At 31.5% G+C, this 17,090-nt stretch overlaps 1 protein-coding gene across 1 annotated transcript; it reads right to left on the reverse strand.

Annotated features, from left to right (window-relative positions):
- Positions 1-5,785: 5,785 nt before the first annotated feature.
- On the reverse strand, positions 5,786-17,054 carry LOC6640658 (23 kDa integral membrane protein). The gene is made up of 5 exons (XM_002063122.4): positions 16,961-17,054; positions 14,865-14,938; positions 6,822-7,184; positions 6,565-6,756; positions 5,786-6,499 (listed from the first exon to the last, which is right to left on the reverse strand). The coding sequence occupies exons 2-5, from the start codon at positions 14,922-14,924 to the stop codon at positions 6,428-6,430; spliced, it is 687 nt and encodes a 228-aa protein (XP_002063158.1). The 5' UTR covers positions 14,925-14,938; positions 16,961-17,054; the 3' UTR covers positions 5,786-6,427.
- Between the last annotated feature and the right edge of the window lie 36 nt (positions 17,055-17,090).

Below are 17,090 nucleotides of genomic sequence, written 5' to 3' on the forward strand. Positions count from 1 at the left end.
CGAGTCGCTTTTAAACAAGTTAGAGTCGGAAATTAGCCTGTAGGACTCAAATATGATCATCATTAATTTGTATCACATGTACCCAGATATTGTCGGTTTTTGAGTGAAAACAATAATTCAAAGAAGGATACCTTATGGATACCAATCTGTCCTACCGTAAGTCTTCAATTGGCTCGATTTTAGTAGCAGTAAATCTGGCTTACTGAATAGACGTCTTATCTTCAATATTGAGATTTGTGGACTTATTTTGTTAATATAATACAACGCAGAATAGTGTAAATTTTGTCATCTACGCATGCCATTTGGTTTTTTAACCTGACCATAATAGTCTTTGGATAAGCTATTAAACTTCTTGTTTTATTCTGTTTAAAATTGAATGCATGGAGTTCTTATATAAAAAGACTAAAAAACAATGCCAGAGTGCCCGTAATTAATTAATATAAATTATTAATTGGAGTTTATTATTTGTGCATAATGGCATTAACATAAGTACTTTTTCCCATTACAATTTACGACTATATTGAATTAATTATATGTATATCAATGGCTAACAAATAGTTACAAACAATCAATTAAGTTTCATTCTTCAGGCGGAAGTGAAAATGATTCAAACACGCGACTTCATCCTTTTTGTGGGTTTTTCATTATTTATATTTTCCACTTTGTTCATATTTATGACTATATTAAACCAAGCTCAATTGGTTGGGTTTATAGGTGAAAAACAAGAGGAAGTTGAGAAAAGTAAGTAATTTTTAATTTTTAATTTTTTTTCTTAGAAACTAATTTTGTAAAAAAATGAAGTAAGTAAGTCGTCTCGCCGACTTTGGTATACCATACACCAGTAAAGCAAATATTTCAAGCATTTTCACATGCTTCTTACAAGCATATCTTAGTATCTCGCTCACTCAATCATACGAGCACCCTAGCGCCCCCACCAGCCAACGGCCAACTCCGGCCTTATGGAAAAACGTTTATATGCATAACTCGACTGTTTTTTATCCGATTTTGATCAAATTTGGTATTTTGATAGATATTAGTATTAAATTTAAGTGTGCCAAATTTGATTGCATGAAGTAAAAAAATACGGGAGATAATCAAGTTTTTCAAATTATGGGGGCGGAAAGGGGCGTGGCAAAATTTTTATACATACAAAATGTGTGCATTTACTAAGCGAATATACATACCAAATATGGTGTCTCTAGCTAGAATAGTTTTTGAGATAAACGTTTTTTTTAAATTGCGGGGGCGGAAAGGGGCGTGGCAAAAATTTGAAATAAACTTGATCACTCTACATACTACACGAGTCTACATAAAAAATTTGGTGGCTCTAGCTCTTATAGTCTCCGAGATCTAGGTGTTCATACGGACAGACGGACAGACGGACAGACGGACGGACGGACGGACAGACGGACATGGCTAGATCGACTCGGTTGTTGATCCTGATCAAGAATATATATACTTTGTGGGGTCGGAGATGCTTCCTTCTGCCTGTTACATACATTTTGGCGACTTTAATATACCATTTCACCCTATGGGTGTATGGTATAATTAAGAATGAAAGTTTGTTCCCTTGTCGGATCTTTACTTTCTGTTCAATAATTATTTTTAATAAAAATACACTAATTAACACTAATTTATCGATGGATTTGATGAAATTTTCTTATTTCAGAAACAAATGAAAAATTTTTTATAAATGCAAGTTATTATTTATTTGATTTTTTAATCATTCTTCATGTATTTGCTGTCACTTTGTTGGTGTATGAGAAGATCAAGGTATGTGCGATATAAATATATAAGGTTTATTTTATTTCGAACAAATTTTAATTTTAACCAATGTAGATTAAAATTATCCTTAATGCCTGGTTGAAATTAACTATAATCTATACTATTTGTGAAATATTCATACTAATAAGATCTCTGAGAAAACTAGAAATTGCTACCGATATTGTGACAATTTGAGTTTTCGGTAAGCAAATGTAATTTACATTAAAAATATATTAATCTTATATGATATTTTTAATTGTAGCGCTGCTAGGCAGAACATTTAAAATGGTTTACATTTATCATTGGCATAATCTAAGAATTGAACCAGAGCAACCAAATAATGAGCAAACGAATACAAATATTTCAATCGAAGTGAAGCAAATTAGTTGAAATAATGAAACCATTTTGGTAATGAATTGTAATAATTTGTGTTAGATGAACCCATTACAAATAATTGCAGGGGCAGGTGTTTTCGTTGGTTTTACCTATAGTTTTATTCCGTCAGAGGTTCAAAAGGTTCAAACTTCGAAAATGTGTGTAACTTGGAAACTCGTGGGTGTCATTTCTATGGGACTTTCCCTTTGTTATAGCACTTTAATACTTTTTGTGGTGGTGCCCTTTGCCCTGCGTTGCTATGATGATTGCCAGGAGAAAGAGACAGGTGAGATATTAAGAAAAATAAAGAAAATTAAAGACTCAATTTAATTATTCAATTAGAAAAATATATAAAAGAGTGTTATGGATCAGCGGCGCTTTACCAGCTTTATTTTCTGCCAGCCTTAGCTGGAATCTTTATAGTATTAACGGACTATCGGGTAAGTTAAAGTTCTAAATCTTCGAATCCAATCCATTTGATTTTTCCAGGATAAATATTATTTGGAGTGGTGGCTTCTTTGTCATGCCGTTGTCATGATTTGTGCAATACTGAATTGCGTTTGCTATAGCAGGTTCTACGATGACTTGGATATAAAATTCAATATCTCTAGCATAGGTGTGACCCATTTGTAATTCTTTGAAAACCCTTTAAATCTCAATACTTTCTTTCTTACAGCTTCACTCTGCATTACTTATGCATTTGTGGCTTATCATTATATTAAATTACGCACTAGAGTAGGAAATGTAACTGCTAATTAAATTAAGTAAACATATTGTTTGTAGTATATACTACAGCTAGTAAGTAGATAATAGTCTCCAAATAATTTACACCTTTCTCTAAATAGTAATAGAATATGCAAATTTATAATAGTCATATATTTTCCTTGCAACGAAACGTCGCACAGTGGAACTTAGGTAAAACTTTGGTGCAAATAATTATAAATTCCTATCTATTTAAAAAATACAAATTTCTATTTATTTAGCTTAAGGAGAAACAGTAATAATAGACATATTACCAAGAAATCTTTCTAAAAATCAAAAAAAAATCCTGTTTTCTTTATTTCAAAATTAAAATTTGTTGTCAAAACTGTTTCTTTTATACTATTGCAATGTATTCTAATAAAGCTTATTCGTTATACACTGTAATCCAAAAATTGAATCGCCATAAATAATGTTGCCTAAAAAACTTTCCAGTATGTTTTTTACCTGTTGTTTCAGGCGCCCCACAAATCCAGTGTGTTTTTTAAATGCGTTATTAAAATAGCTGTATTGCGAAAATTAACAAAAATTTCTTATAATTTGCGTAATATTTTTTATGGTGGCGAATCCAAACTCGGTCACATCTGGTATATATCTGTGTATATATGAACTATAATGATATTTTCTAGAACTCAATCGAAGCCTTTTTGAATTCCGATAGAAGTTTATATTTTTGTATAAACAGTTTAAAGACACAATGTTATGAAAAAATATATTTTTTTTAGTTTAAGAAGACAAAAGTTTTGCCAAAATTTGATCTTTTAAATATTGCTTAACTAATTTTAATTTTGATCATTTTTTCAACGTAATCCGTGTTGTTTCGTGATTTTACACGATCCATTTCAATCATGGTTACCGCAGAAAGGTTACTCTTAGAAGTATTTAATACATAAATACTGCTCCAAGCTAAGTATAAAAATTCTTCAAATAATAAATATACAAGTTTTCTCAGTGAATTTTTAAACTAACTAAATATGTAGTAGAAGAAAGATAAAAAAACCGTTTATTCAATTTGGAGGGATATGTATTTTTGAATTTCCCTGTGTAAATGAATTTGAAAAATTAGTTCGAATCACAACTTTCTGTTCGCTTAAATAAGTATCTTTATCCATATAGTTTTGGAAATTATATTTTCTGGAGTATTATCCAACAAATTTTTAGTCCTTTTATATGTGATATCATTACACTTAAACACCTATTATACAAAATTTATTACGTAGAAATTAAATAAATAGCAAGCCAATATTTCAACATTTCAACATAAAAGTTTTGAAAACTCTCACTAACTTCATAAAGTGATACGAGCTCTAGTCAGAATGTTGCGCAGTTTGCTTCTTTTTTTATGTATTTTGATTGATATAATTATATCTATCCTAATATGGATTTTTATATTGTATTTTATAAGTGATATAAGATTGTCGAGAGCCCCCCAAGAAAGTAACTACCAAACCCGAATAAGTCAATTTATAAATAACTAATACCACATTTGAACATTTTCAGATGATTACCCTCTAGCAAATCCCAAAGATGTGATTATTTTCTTAATTTTGGCAATTCTTATTCATAGCTTCATTGGGGTCATGTTACAACATTTAAATGTTCTGGTGCGGATTAAAATCATTTCCAAATAAGAAGACAAGTAAAAATGTATTGAATTCATTCCAATTGCAGCAAATTTGGCCTTTAAACTATTGGCTGTTAGTTACTTTTATAGCATGTATGGATCTTAGCCAAATGGTGGTCAAAGGTTATAAACTTATACCTGTTGCATCGATAGTCTCATCCTTCATCAGTTTTGGTAAGTAGCACATTAAGGTTTTGAATAATTTAAAAATGCATCGTATTGATTTGCATTTAGTTCTTTGTTTATTAGTGAGCAAAGGAGTCCTTGAGCAAAGATTTAAACTAAAAGATCTCATGGATGAAGAGTACGATGAAAGTGAAAGCATTTTCTAAATCATACAGTAATACATTTTGGTGAAAATAAAATAAGTAAAGTAAGATTTTTTGCAGAAAATAATGCTATAATAATATATATAAGGACCTCCTTAGTAATCCTTATCCGTAAGAACATTATAACCTACGGCTCAGTAAATCCAGTTGGACTTTAACACCAGACGTAAAGATTACTTTCGTTAGCCAATTCTGCACGGTCTAGCTGTCCCTTCAGAGGCTTGTATTGGGTTGTATAACTTATTTTAAAGTCAGATGAGATTCATCTAAGATACCATAAGTTTGTGGGCTTAAAATAGGAGTTTTTGCCTGACTACTGAAAATTTTACGGAAGTTTTTCTCCGACTTTCGATACAGTTAAATATCAGATTTTAGAATTTGGTTTTGAAAGCGAACTCCGAAAGCATTTTAAAGAAGTTACAACTTAATATTGATCTTAAACTCTGATTTTGTCGTCTGATATAGTTGTTCAATTAGCCATATACAGACTTGCAGAATGCGTTATAAAAATAGTGATTCTAATTATAAAAATTTATAAAAAATATAAATACTTTGAATTATGTTAAGCAGTCTGATAAATTTGAAAGAAACTCTCTAATGTATTGTGTTGGTCATGAACTTTGTCATATCAAAAATAAAATTTCTCTAACCTTAACCGAATAACAGTATCAAAACAGTATCTATAGTCAATATTGCTATACAAATTGTGCAATTAAACTAACATCAAGCTGTCAGCATGCAACGATTGCGAAATAATTATATATATGCATATGGGCCTACGTGCCGAGTAAATTCTCCTAGCAATACACAATTAAGTCACTAGGCCAAGCAAATTGAAGGTCAGGCGAGCAATTACCATGGCAACTTTACGGCTTTTCCCTTGGGCTGAGGGCCATAACAAAAATACACAAAACGGTAACTGGTCAAACTTGTCTTTTGGGTATACATAAATACGTATTAAATGCTTTATTCATAAATTTTTGAATGCAATTCGAGGGGTATTTCACAGAGTTTTTCGTTCTACTATACAAATATGAATAAAATGAACAGTGTATATATAATTTGGACACTTTTGTTAGATTTCAACATGACATAGTAATAATGAATGTAATTATTTGTTCAAACAAATGCTTGCAGGATATTTCAATTTGCAAATTTTCAACATATTTTTATTTTTGTGTTTTTTTTTTTTGTACAAAAGCATTGGATTTGACTTGAAATTTGAAACATATAATATATCGATGTATTTATAAATATATATTTATATAAAAAAAAAACTTGTAGGCGTTTTTTTTTTTTTTGTAATAGTCGTCTTAGAATAAGCATTTGTGCTTGTTTTTGTTGTGTGTTAAAGCAAAATTCAAATTAAACAAATAGAAAAATGGTTTTCCATTAAAACCAAAATAAAACATTTGGTTTCATTCAACAGATTTCATTCGAATACAATTATTTTTCGTTTCTTTTGTGTGTGCGTCCTAGGACAATATTTAGTTAAGTATTAATGAGAATGTTTGTGAGGGAAGGGGGGGAGAAAGGAGTGTGTATAGTGTGTCTGTTGGTGTTTTTGTTGTTGCTCCTAGTAGGCATTTCGACGCTTGTAATTGCGCACATTATTGGCCAGACAGCAAGCAAAGATGAAGCCAACCAACTGGAAGAGATTGAAAATGTATTAAAACTTTTGTTAACTGATGGAAAAAATTTCAGTTTACTTACCTCGACGGCAATCAAGCCGATTCCAAAGTATTTGGCCTTCTCAGTGCTACCCGACATGAATTGAACAAACTTTCCGCGGCATCCACCATAGATGTTCATAGGATTCAGGCAAGATCCTTCACAGCAAGAGGCCGGCAAAGTACTCAATGTGGACAGATAATCCTCAGGACCCGTGCGGCCACAGCAGTGCAGCTAAAGAAGATAACATAAATAATTACACACAATTCAATTACCAAGTGTTAGTTTAGTCAACTCACCGATTTCTGTATGGCATCAAAGACACCACCCTCACGACTCTCACGTGACTTCCAGGCTTGGTCAATTACCTCACCCATCGAGGCATCGAACTTGTCCCTGTTGGTGAACAATAGCACCACAATGGTCAATTGCAGAATCAATAGAATCAACAGGCAGACAGCATAGCTCATGGTCATGCATACGGATTCCCGTATGGCACCGCAACAGCCCAGGAACGAAATAAACACCACAATTGAGCCAATGGCGATCAATATAATCGGCATGGCTGCCTGTGGTGGGAAACCAACTTGTCCATTGACCTCAATGGTGCCAATGCTATTAAGGATAAGTACTCCATAGACAATGGCCAAGATGCCAAGAAGCTGTAAGAAAATATAAAAATATTAATAAGTGCAGGAAAAGATCTTAATAAATCAAATTGATATAAATAGATAAGTTATCTTGTGATTAAAAAGATTTTATTTTTATTCTTAAGATCTTTTCTACAATAAATCAGTACCCCGAGAATGCCTAATGGAGGTTGGTTTTAAGTCGAGTCAAACTATCCAAATTAGTAGACTATTTCGATTTCCCCCATATACACCTAAGTAAAGGACGTGTATAATACTAATATATTTTAGTGGCCGACACAATTTTTGGTGACTTAAGTATGAGAGGTGTCCATAACTCACTTGAACTCGTTTTTTGCCAATCACGTTTAAATTTTAATGATTTTAAGAAAGTTCACCCAAAAGTATGCTTTAGAGTGCCAAAGAATGTTTTTTATTTCCATTTTGACTAGTTTTTTAAGATTTATATTAAAATATAATTGTTATTATTGAAAAAACTGCCAATAAATAATTTACTAGACACAAGAAAGTTTAAAACTTCATTGAATTTGAGAAAAAAAATTCTTTTTGATTCCCTATAGCATACTTATGGGTGCAACTGTCACACAATTTACAACCTAAGACCTCCCAAGTGTAAGATGTTGTGTACTAGAGGAAAAATTTACCTCTTTGATATTTTGTAAATTGCTTTTAAATTATTACTTTAAGCTACCTAGTATGTCAACAGGTTGAACTAGTAAACCTACTTTAGAAAATTTTTGGACAATTTATTTCGAGAACCTAGTGTCTAACTTTGAATGAAATGTATTTCATTCATAGGAAAGTATTTAATTATTTTTAATCTAACTTCGGAATGCATTTCATTCATAGGAAAGTATTTAAATATGGAGAAAATATGTTCGCACAGCTGATATCTGGTAGTTGTTTCACTTTCAGTTGTGGTTTGAGGTTAAAAAACCTAAAGAGACTTTTATATAGTTCAAATTAATCAACTTGGTGATAATTTTCTTTAATTGAAAGTGCAGAAGAATGACTCTAGGGCAAACTGGGGGTAGGAGAGGGTGAAAAATAGCACAATTAGCATGTTAAAGATAAATTACAACAAGTTTTAATTAGTGCTTTGGATAAGGGAACTGACCTCAGGGATTATAATGATGATGGACTGGAATTTTTATGCACGCCATTGCCATAGACCGCAACAGTTGCCGCAAATAGCCAATGGACTTAATATTAATTAAAATTAGAAAGCTTACGTAAGTCAACACCATAAAACAAAAGCAACAACAACAATACCTGACTTTTGGACTTGACTCTAGTTAAAATTTGAATATTTGCTCAAATTTTAGTAACATACTAAGCACTAAGAGGGACAGACTGATTAGATAGGCAAACATTTTAAATTGTCTGACAAGTTGAAAAATCTCGAACCAAGGTCTTGTCTCCATCATCTGTTCATCTGCTGGTATATGTACATACATATATGTATATATAGTATATCACTCAGTGCAATGCAATTTTGGTTACCGCCTATCTGACAGCTTGCTGGCATCGCTTGACTTTCTCATAACAATTGGTTCCGTCAATTAAACGAATTTACTTGATTTCATTATGTAGACAGAGCAAATAATATCATATCAGCAAAAGAGACAGAGAGAAAGAGAGATGACTAAAGAGAGAAATTGGAAGCTGTAGGTACAGTTTTTTTCTTATTTTGTGGGCGTATGATTTTTATATCGAAAAAATAATAATAGACAGCTGCTAGAAGCACCCTGTCAAAATGTCTGCCAGAATTGACCTAAATCACAACAATAGTCATAAGAGCCGACAGCTCTCTAGGCCACTAAAACAATAGGGAGAAAAGGCAACCTACATCTACTTATATACATACGTATATTCTAGAAGCAGAAGAAGGAGGAAAAGTACAGAGTTGGGGGAAATCCCCCAGCACATTACAGATATTCTGTCAACAACAGCAGCAGCAGCATCAACATCAACTTTTGCCATGACGTCAGAAATGCAAATTGTTTAAGCAAATAGAATACTTTCCCAAAAGAAAATAACAGGCCAAAACGAACAAAGGGAGGCCACCCCGTTGTTATGGCTCGCTGGTCTATGGTCTCTGGTCTCCGGTCTGAGATCATTTGAAGCATTGCAAAGTATCCAAGAGAAACAACCCTCTAACATAGACACACACAGACACACAGCATATTTTGGCCATATTCATCTTCAAACCACACCCAAAAAATGTTTGGCAATCTGTATTGCGTCGCTCGTCTGCTTGGCGCCAAAAGAAAGATGTCACATTGTTTGGGTGTCTCCAATGTGTGTGTGTGTACTTTTATCTTGTACAACAAGTGAAACCGCTTCAATCATTTAACAACCATTGTGCAACAGGATTGACAGATAATAACTTTAATTTCATTTAAAAAAACGAAAAAAATAAACCTGACTTTTTATTATCACTTGTCAGGCAAACAACAACCCAACACAAAGAACATTTCCAGTTCAATTGAAATGAACAAACTCTCTCGCATTGACTTTAAAACGTCAACTGAGAAACAAGTTCAACAATCCTCAAATAAACCCAGATGGGAATTCCTCTTAATCTTAGTGTCATATTATCTTTGTAACTCATATTGATCCATTTAGATAAGATAACATAAATATATATTCTTAATGAATAATAACCTCTGTCAAAGAAAGCATAAATTTCCAACATCTTTGCTTTCCTTAAATGAAAAATGTCAATCTGGTTGATATTGAAATGTTATAGGAAGAGTCAAGAGGTTTCAATAGATAAACTTACAAACTTAAAGTTAGTAGAGGTTTAAATCATATACACGACACTTGGTAATAGATAGTAAATAGATTTAAGTTGCCTTTAGGTGCCTTACGAAACAAGAGCTTAACATTTGATCTTAATCATTTTCCAGTAATGATATACCGGTAAGTATTTTAATTTTAAAGTTTCTTGATATTCATAAAATTAAAGACTAAACAGAAATAAACTATAGTTTCTCTAGCTTTTTAAACTATAAATAAGTAATTTTTAACACAATTTTTAAATTATAGATCGTTGCTCTAAGTCATTTTTAAAACGCAAAGAACTTTTGTCCAGATTATTAAATCTTTTTCATTGTAGATTCAATAATCTGGACAAATAATAATCTAAGCAAAACACTGAAACGAGTCTTTTTGGTAAAAAATTGTTGAATTTGTTTTAAGATTTATTCAGAATTTTAGGATTTTTTTACGAGTTTCTTTTTAGACTAAACTACAAGAAAGACACTGAAAAAAACATTGAAAAAAGTCTTTTTGGTGAAGAAAAATAATTGAATTTTTTTTTTTTAGCTTTTTTTCAGAAGTTTAGGATTTAATTATTATTTTTTATTATTAGTGAAAACTAAACGAAAGAAGTCTTTTTGGTAAAGAACAACTGATGAATTTGTTTTAAGATTTATTCACAATTTTAGGATTCTTTTACTATTTTCTTTTTAGACTAAACTACCAAAAAATTATTTCATTTTTCAACAGCCGCGATTTTATCCAAAAAAAATCCTAAAATTTTGATTTTTGGTCAGGACCAGTATTACATTCATGCAAAATTCAACGTCGTGCTAAGCTTTAATTTCATCGTACATCGAGTTAACCTTGTCGACAGCAGGATGCGTTTTCTCGGTGTTACTTTCCTCATACCAAGCGAAAAACATTTTATTCTAAACAAATGATAATTTTTTTAAAAATGGTCAGCGAAACAGACCCCAAACAAACCAAGGGTATCCTCTCAAGTTGCATTAAACAACTTTTCCCATTGCGTAAGCGAAAAAAGTTGTGTATGTCAACAAAAAAATGAAGTTTTCAATTGAACCAACATGATTCATTGAAGTAACAAATGTATTTTACTAAATGTTTAACTTGTCATGATTCATATGAATTTACCAATTGATGAACAAAATTAATTATTGACTTCAAAGGTGAAAGTTGTTTGTCTGCAGTGGAAAAAAAATGCAATTACTTGATGATGGGACTTTTAATATCATTAAATATCTTTAAATTAAGAGCTAAATACATACATTACGACAAAAAAAAAAAAATATTGAAAAATTTTAAGTTTTAACTTCATTTTCGACCGCAATAGATATGGCTTAATTTTGTGTGTCAAAGATCAGAACAATTCCGTTTTTTTTTTCCAGTGTCTCAATTAAAGACAATTATATAGACAAATACTTTATAAACTTCATTTACAATACACAACTGTACACATGACTACTGTACGTTTATTTCACAAGCCGCAATTACAGAGAAATAACAACCAAACAAACAAAAAACCAAATAGAACTTCAGTTTTAGATTTTTATACCCAGCAGTAGCCGGATGAAAAGGCATATTAAGGTGGTCAAAATGTTTATAACAGGGAAGAGTGATAAAAATTTAATTTTGATCCACAATAACAGCAAAAAACAGTATATCGAACAAGAATTTCGTAAGCTATGCTTGTAAATTTTTGTCAATTTGACCAATTTTAGCCAACAGGTGCCCTAGAATGGTTATATGCTCCTAAGATAGAGACAGAAATGGATTGAATCTTATGATTTATGTAATTCTCGCTTCCATTTTATACAGGGTACAACTTAAGTTCTCACTTTAACTTGTTTGATTTTATTCTCTATACATATAATGATGGCGATTCAGGTTTGTCATTAGCCATACTTAGTGTGGCGGGTTTGGTGTTGCAATTGTTTGGGGAGGCCAAGGAATTGGAAAGGGCGTGTGGGTTGTGTGTGTGTGCGAGGTTCTAACTGGCACTCAATTCCATAGAGCCAGACGTGTGGAACAACAACAAAAAACCATATTGTGTGCATAGAGACAGATTACATACATATTGTACTACATACATATATCTCTATCTGAGCATGTCCCATAGCTATAGTTAATATATAGAAACCTATACATAGTCAGTTACTCTTGTTTTTCCCCCTTTTTTTCTGTTGTCGTATTGCAAAATGTTGTTTTTTTTCTGTATTTTATTGTTGTTTCCTCAAGCGTTGCTTTGGGTCACTGTGTGTGTGTGTGTGTGTTTGTGTGTGTGTGTTGGTGTTGCCAACTTTCAAAGGCGGCATGTTAATTTATTTTGTTGACTGTCAAGTGTCTTTATATATAACTACTACTCATCGGATATACCAGAAACACACACACGCAAATCCACGCTTAACTATAGTATATAGGCATAAAAAGAAGGTTAACTCAACTTATAAACGAAGTTCTTATACCTTAACTAATTGTATATATCTCAAAGATTTTCAAATTACTTCTTAAGTGCCTTAAGTTATCTATAAAAATCTATTTCATTTCTTTACCATATCTAATAAAAATAATTAACATTAAAATAAATAGCCAGAAATTGCTAATAAATCACTTTTTAATCTATTTTTCCTCCACTAAATGCAAGAAATTTCAGAAAATAAATATATAATGTAATAATTAGGATTAGTGTTATTAAATGATATTAAATAATAACACTAATCCTAATGCTATTAAATAATATTAAATAATAACACTAATCCAAATTATTGCATTATATTTTTATAGTTAACATTATTATTACTAGTTAATTAAAAAATACTTAAAGTGTCTGTTTATAGAACAAGCTTTCTATAAAAATTGCAAACTTAATTTTTATTCGATTATAAAAAATAAATTGTTAACTTTAAAAGTGACATCAGTTTTATGTGACTGCTTACCCTAAGGGATTATTAAAAATTATTCCACGTAAATGTTCATGGTTTAATGCCAGCAATAAAATAAGTTTCAGTATCGCAAAATGTAAGTTTTACATAAGAAATGGATATGCCTAATACGGCATTTCGGAATTTCAAAAACAAAAAAAAACCTGACAGCGCATAAAAAAATTATTTGCATATGTAGAGTGAGCTAATTAAACAGCTGTTTTCAAGTTTGAGGCCTGTGTTGGTCTTGTGATTACTCAAATTTTAGTAATCAAGAGAAATTGGGTAACATATAATGTATTTTAAGATAATATGATTATGCCATAGACCGATTTCTGATGCCAGTTTTACGAAAAATTTTAACCTTTAGTTATCACTTCATTACCACTACTATTAAGTCTTTGAAATGGATTAAGATTCCGAAAACTTCACATACTGAAATTAGTCAGCCGAAAATATTCTGTAGATCCGTTCATGGCTTGTTATAAAACCGATTGGGCTTCCATCTAAGCTTGTATGAAGACAAGCCTCCTTCGTTATAGGAAGATATATCTTTATAACCCACATCGTTATAATCTGAGTAGATCTTAACTATGCGTTTAAAAAGGTGTTCATGCTTACAATTGATTTGTAAATCACTTTGAAAAAAAGTAAATTCGTTCTAATTCGGCCTAAAACAAATGGAATTTTTTAAAGGGATTGTTTGAGGATTCTTAACTCTGTTGATAATGAAATTTGGCGATTCTCAAAACCATGCACAAGATACCATCTGCTGTCTTCACTTATTATGTTCGATAATACCGCCTAAACATTAAGCTTTTAAAACGATCAAAAATACCAGTCAAACAACTTGGAAATAAATGATTAGAATTAGAAATTAATAAGCTTTTGTTTAGAGCTTATGCTAAATATTAAGGATTTATGGACTTGATGGACCTTGAATTCTTATGTTGAATGGTATATACCCGTTTTAAAGAGTAGACCTATTCAACATTCGCCTCCACCAGTTGCTTGTGTTTCATTTATTTTGTGTTGTTTTTGTATTGTATGGTGGTGTTTTTTTTTTTTGCTCTCAGTTCAACAAGTTTTTTGTTTCACTCGTTATTGTATTTTGCTCTTTTCAGTCTCGTTTACCTACTTTTTATATATTCATGCCATGTGCAATATTTTAAATATATACAGGTACACACAGTATATTCATATCTGAGGTGTATGTGTATTTACTCAAAAAAAAAAAAGAAAATTTATTTAGTTTATGTATTTTGTGATTCACAAGGCGTTATGTGTCCGTGTCCGTCTCTCATGGCAAAACGTGTTAAGTATTTTCTCACATATTTACAATGTACATACTTGTACTCATATTCATTTGATTCAATTAATATTCAATTCAGTGTCCACTGTGCCGTGATTCACTTAGAGGTCTATATATCTGATTTAGAGTATCACATATTAATGACATCATCATATTTAAAAGATCTAATGTTTGTATGTCTGTGGAATGGGTTTTATCACATTGAGAATGAATATGGCAGAGATCTAATAAACAAAGCATTTGATTTGTTCTTCTCAGCGTCTGCTTCCCATCTTCATATTCTAACCAGATTCTCATATTTTGTTTATTTTTTTTTGCCTCTGGGCCCCCTTTTAGCTTCGATGGTGGTAGCTGAAGCTGAAGCCATAGAGATGGTTGGCCCAAACTTGATGATGTCATCATCTCTTGGCATCCAAACAAAACTTCAAGTTGAGTAAACAAGAGATTTTTTTTCTGTTGTTTTCCCTCGTTTATAAGAAAAGTTGGTAGAAAAGAAAACGATTTATATTCAATATATTGGTGGCAATAAAAAATGTTACAAAATTGATTTCATAATACGCATAGCTTGGCTTAACTTTCACATTGATTAACTAAAACGGCTTTATGGTTTTCATTTTCATTTTTGGTTTCGGTTTCGATTTGGTTTTAGTATTCGTGACTTGAGGTTTGACTTACCGATACTATAATATTGAATATGAAGAGTATATATTTGACCATAGAAGTTCCACAATCCATGTTTGAAGATGTTCCTATAAAGTAAATTAAATCAAATTATACATTAGTCATATGGCAGCTATATATAGAATTATGATCTGTGAGCGGAAATCAGTCACAATTTAGACTAAGGGTTTTTTTCTCGTTTGTGTGTGGGAATCCAATTGAAGTTCATTTTATTTAATTGCTAATTGTTTTTGTGCGAATTTATGATTGCAAGTTAACTTTTAAACTTTTATTTTTTTCCCCAAATTGTTTCGTAAGTTTAACGCACTTCCTTTTAAGCCAGTCAACAAATGCTTGAAACAAAAACCAGTTTTGTTTCTCTTTTTTTTTTTGTGGTTGTTGTTATACCCTCTGTGTTCGTTTTGTTGGAGAAAATAAAGTCTATTAGGGTCGGCAAAATGTATTTTTAAGCACATGGTATGTACACAAAGACACACACACACACAAACACGCACACATATACATATATTTAAATTTATTTTGGATCAACAAGAGTATCATCGGTACGTTCACCTAAAAAGAAGGCACTTCTTTGCCTACCCAAAGCCAACTTTATCTGCATGTTTTTTCTTCTACAATAAAACATCGTTATATGATTGTTAAACAAATAATAAGAGTTCTACTCTCGCTTTAATCTCATATAAATCTGGAGATTATATTATTTATCAATAAGACATTTACCCCACATAAATCCAGGAACCACTTTTTGCCATTTTATCCGTTTGCCCTCTCTTTCACACTCATTGTAGTTGATTTGGTAGTATCTAATTAGGCATGTGTGTGAAAGAGATGAAAAATAAGGAGATCTGTCTTCTAATAAGCAGAGCTGATGTTTCTGCATTAAGACATCTTATATTGAAATCTTTAAACCGTCTAATTCATAAGAAATTTAATCAATGTTCAACAAATTAAACAATTTGATTCATTGATGAATAAGTAAAGTTGTATTGGAGTCCCGTTTTCTTTCAAAACAAATATTATTTTAGGTTAATTTTGCAACCCTAATGGGATCTCTCGCTCGCACTCGTAACAATCAAAGTAACTGTGCAAGTTTGCTTGAGTGTAAAGAAAAAAAAGGGGCAAATATTAATTCCAATACTTCATTTCACATAATCTTTCTAACAAAATGTTTTTTCCATAAAAATAAATGAGTAATACATAAATCATGCTAAGTAAATTATTACAGATAACTCTAGAATGTGCATATTAGCATCTTGTCAAATGATTCACTTGTGAAGTGAACCATCCCCAGGGTATTAGATAAGTCGTTTTCAATGAATTTGATTTCGGATTTTTTTCCCCCTATTTTTAATGACAAGCTTTGAAAAATCGTGATCTCAGAGACAAGCTTGAATTGATATAGTGTACCAGTTAAGCACGCGGTTTGCCTTCAGAATGCTAACCCCGCCTCAATTTGTGTGTTTTTTCACTCTTTCGATTTTTTAATTGTAATTTCTGCTGCATGTCAAGAGTTTATCTCCATTGTTAGCATCATCTTAGTCATACATACATACATATGTACATATGTATGTGTATATGCATGTATTTCATGTCCTTATCACACACTTGTTTTTCTCATTTTGCTTTTGCTTTTCACTTCGCATTTTCTTTTTCATTGCCATCACTATGGTAACCACTACGAAAACAATAACAACAACAAAGACCAACAACCACTTTGAAGAAGAAAGGAAAAAGTTGCATTCTTAGTGGGAACACTTGAGACCGACGAATGCGGAAAAGTTCACTGCACTTTTCGTCTACTACGCATTGTTATTTTAATACAATTTTCCTCCACTTTTCACACTTAATCACAAACACACAGGGAAACAAAGTCAGTCACACACACACACACACACACATATGCACACATTGACAACAAAGTCTTTTGTGCTTTCCTTTTGTACACAGCATCGCATCAACCATTGTAAATGGCAGAAGGAAGGAAGAGAAACGTAAAAATTGAAAGAATACCATTCAATGTTCCACACTTCGTTTACATTGAACTTATATTTAAACATATTTACTTAAGACATTCCATTCACATTTTATACCTCTTTCCTTTCTTGTTTTTGAAATTTAAATTATTCTCGTTTTTTTTCCGTTACCCGCACGCTCAACCTTCTCTGCTCAAAATCAAAAACAACAATAACAAAAAAAAACGGTATAATTTGAACATTCATT

The sequence above is a fragment of the Drosophila willistoni genome, assembly GCF_018902025.1.
Source record: "Drosophila willistoni isolate 14030-0811.24 chromosome 2L unlocalized genomic scaffold, UCI_dwil_1.1 Seg196, whole genome shotgun sequence".
In the NCBI taxonomy this organism is placed as follows: Eukaryota; Metazoa; Arthropoda; class Insecta; order Diptera; family Drosophilidae; genus Drosophila; species Drosophila willistoni.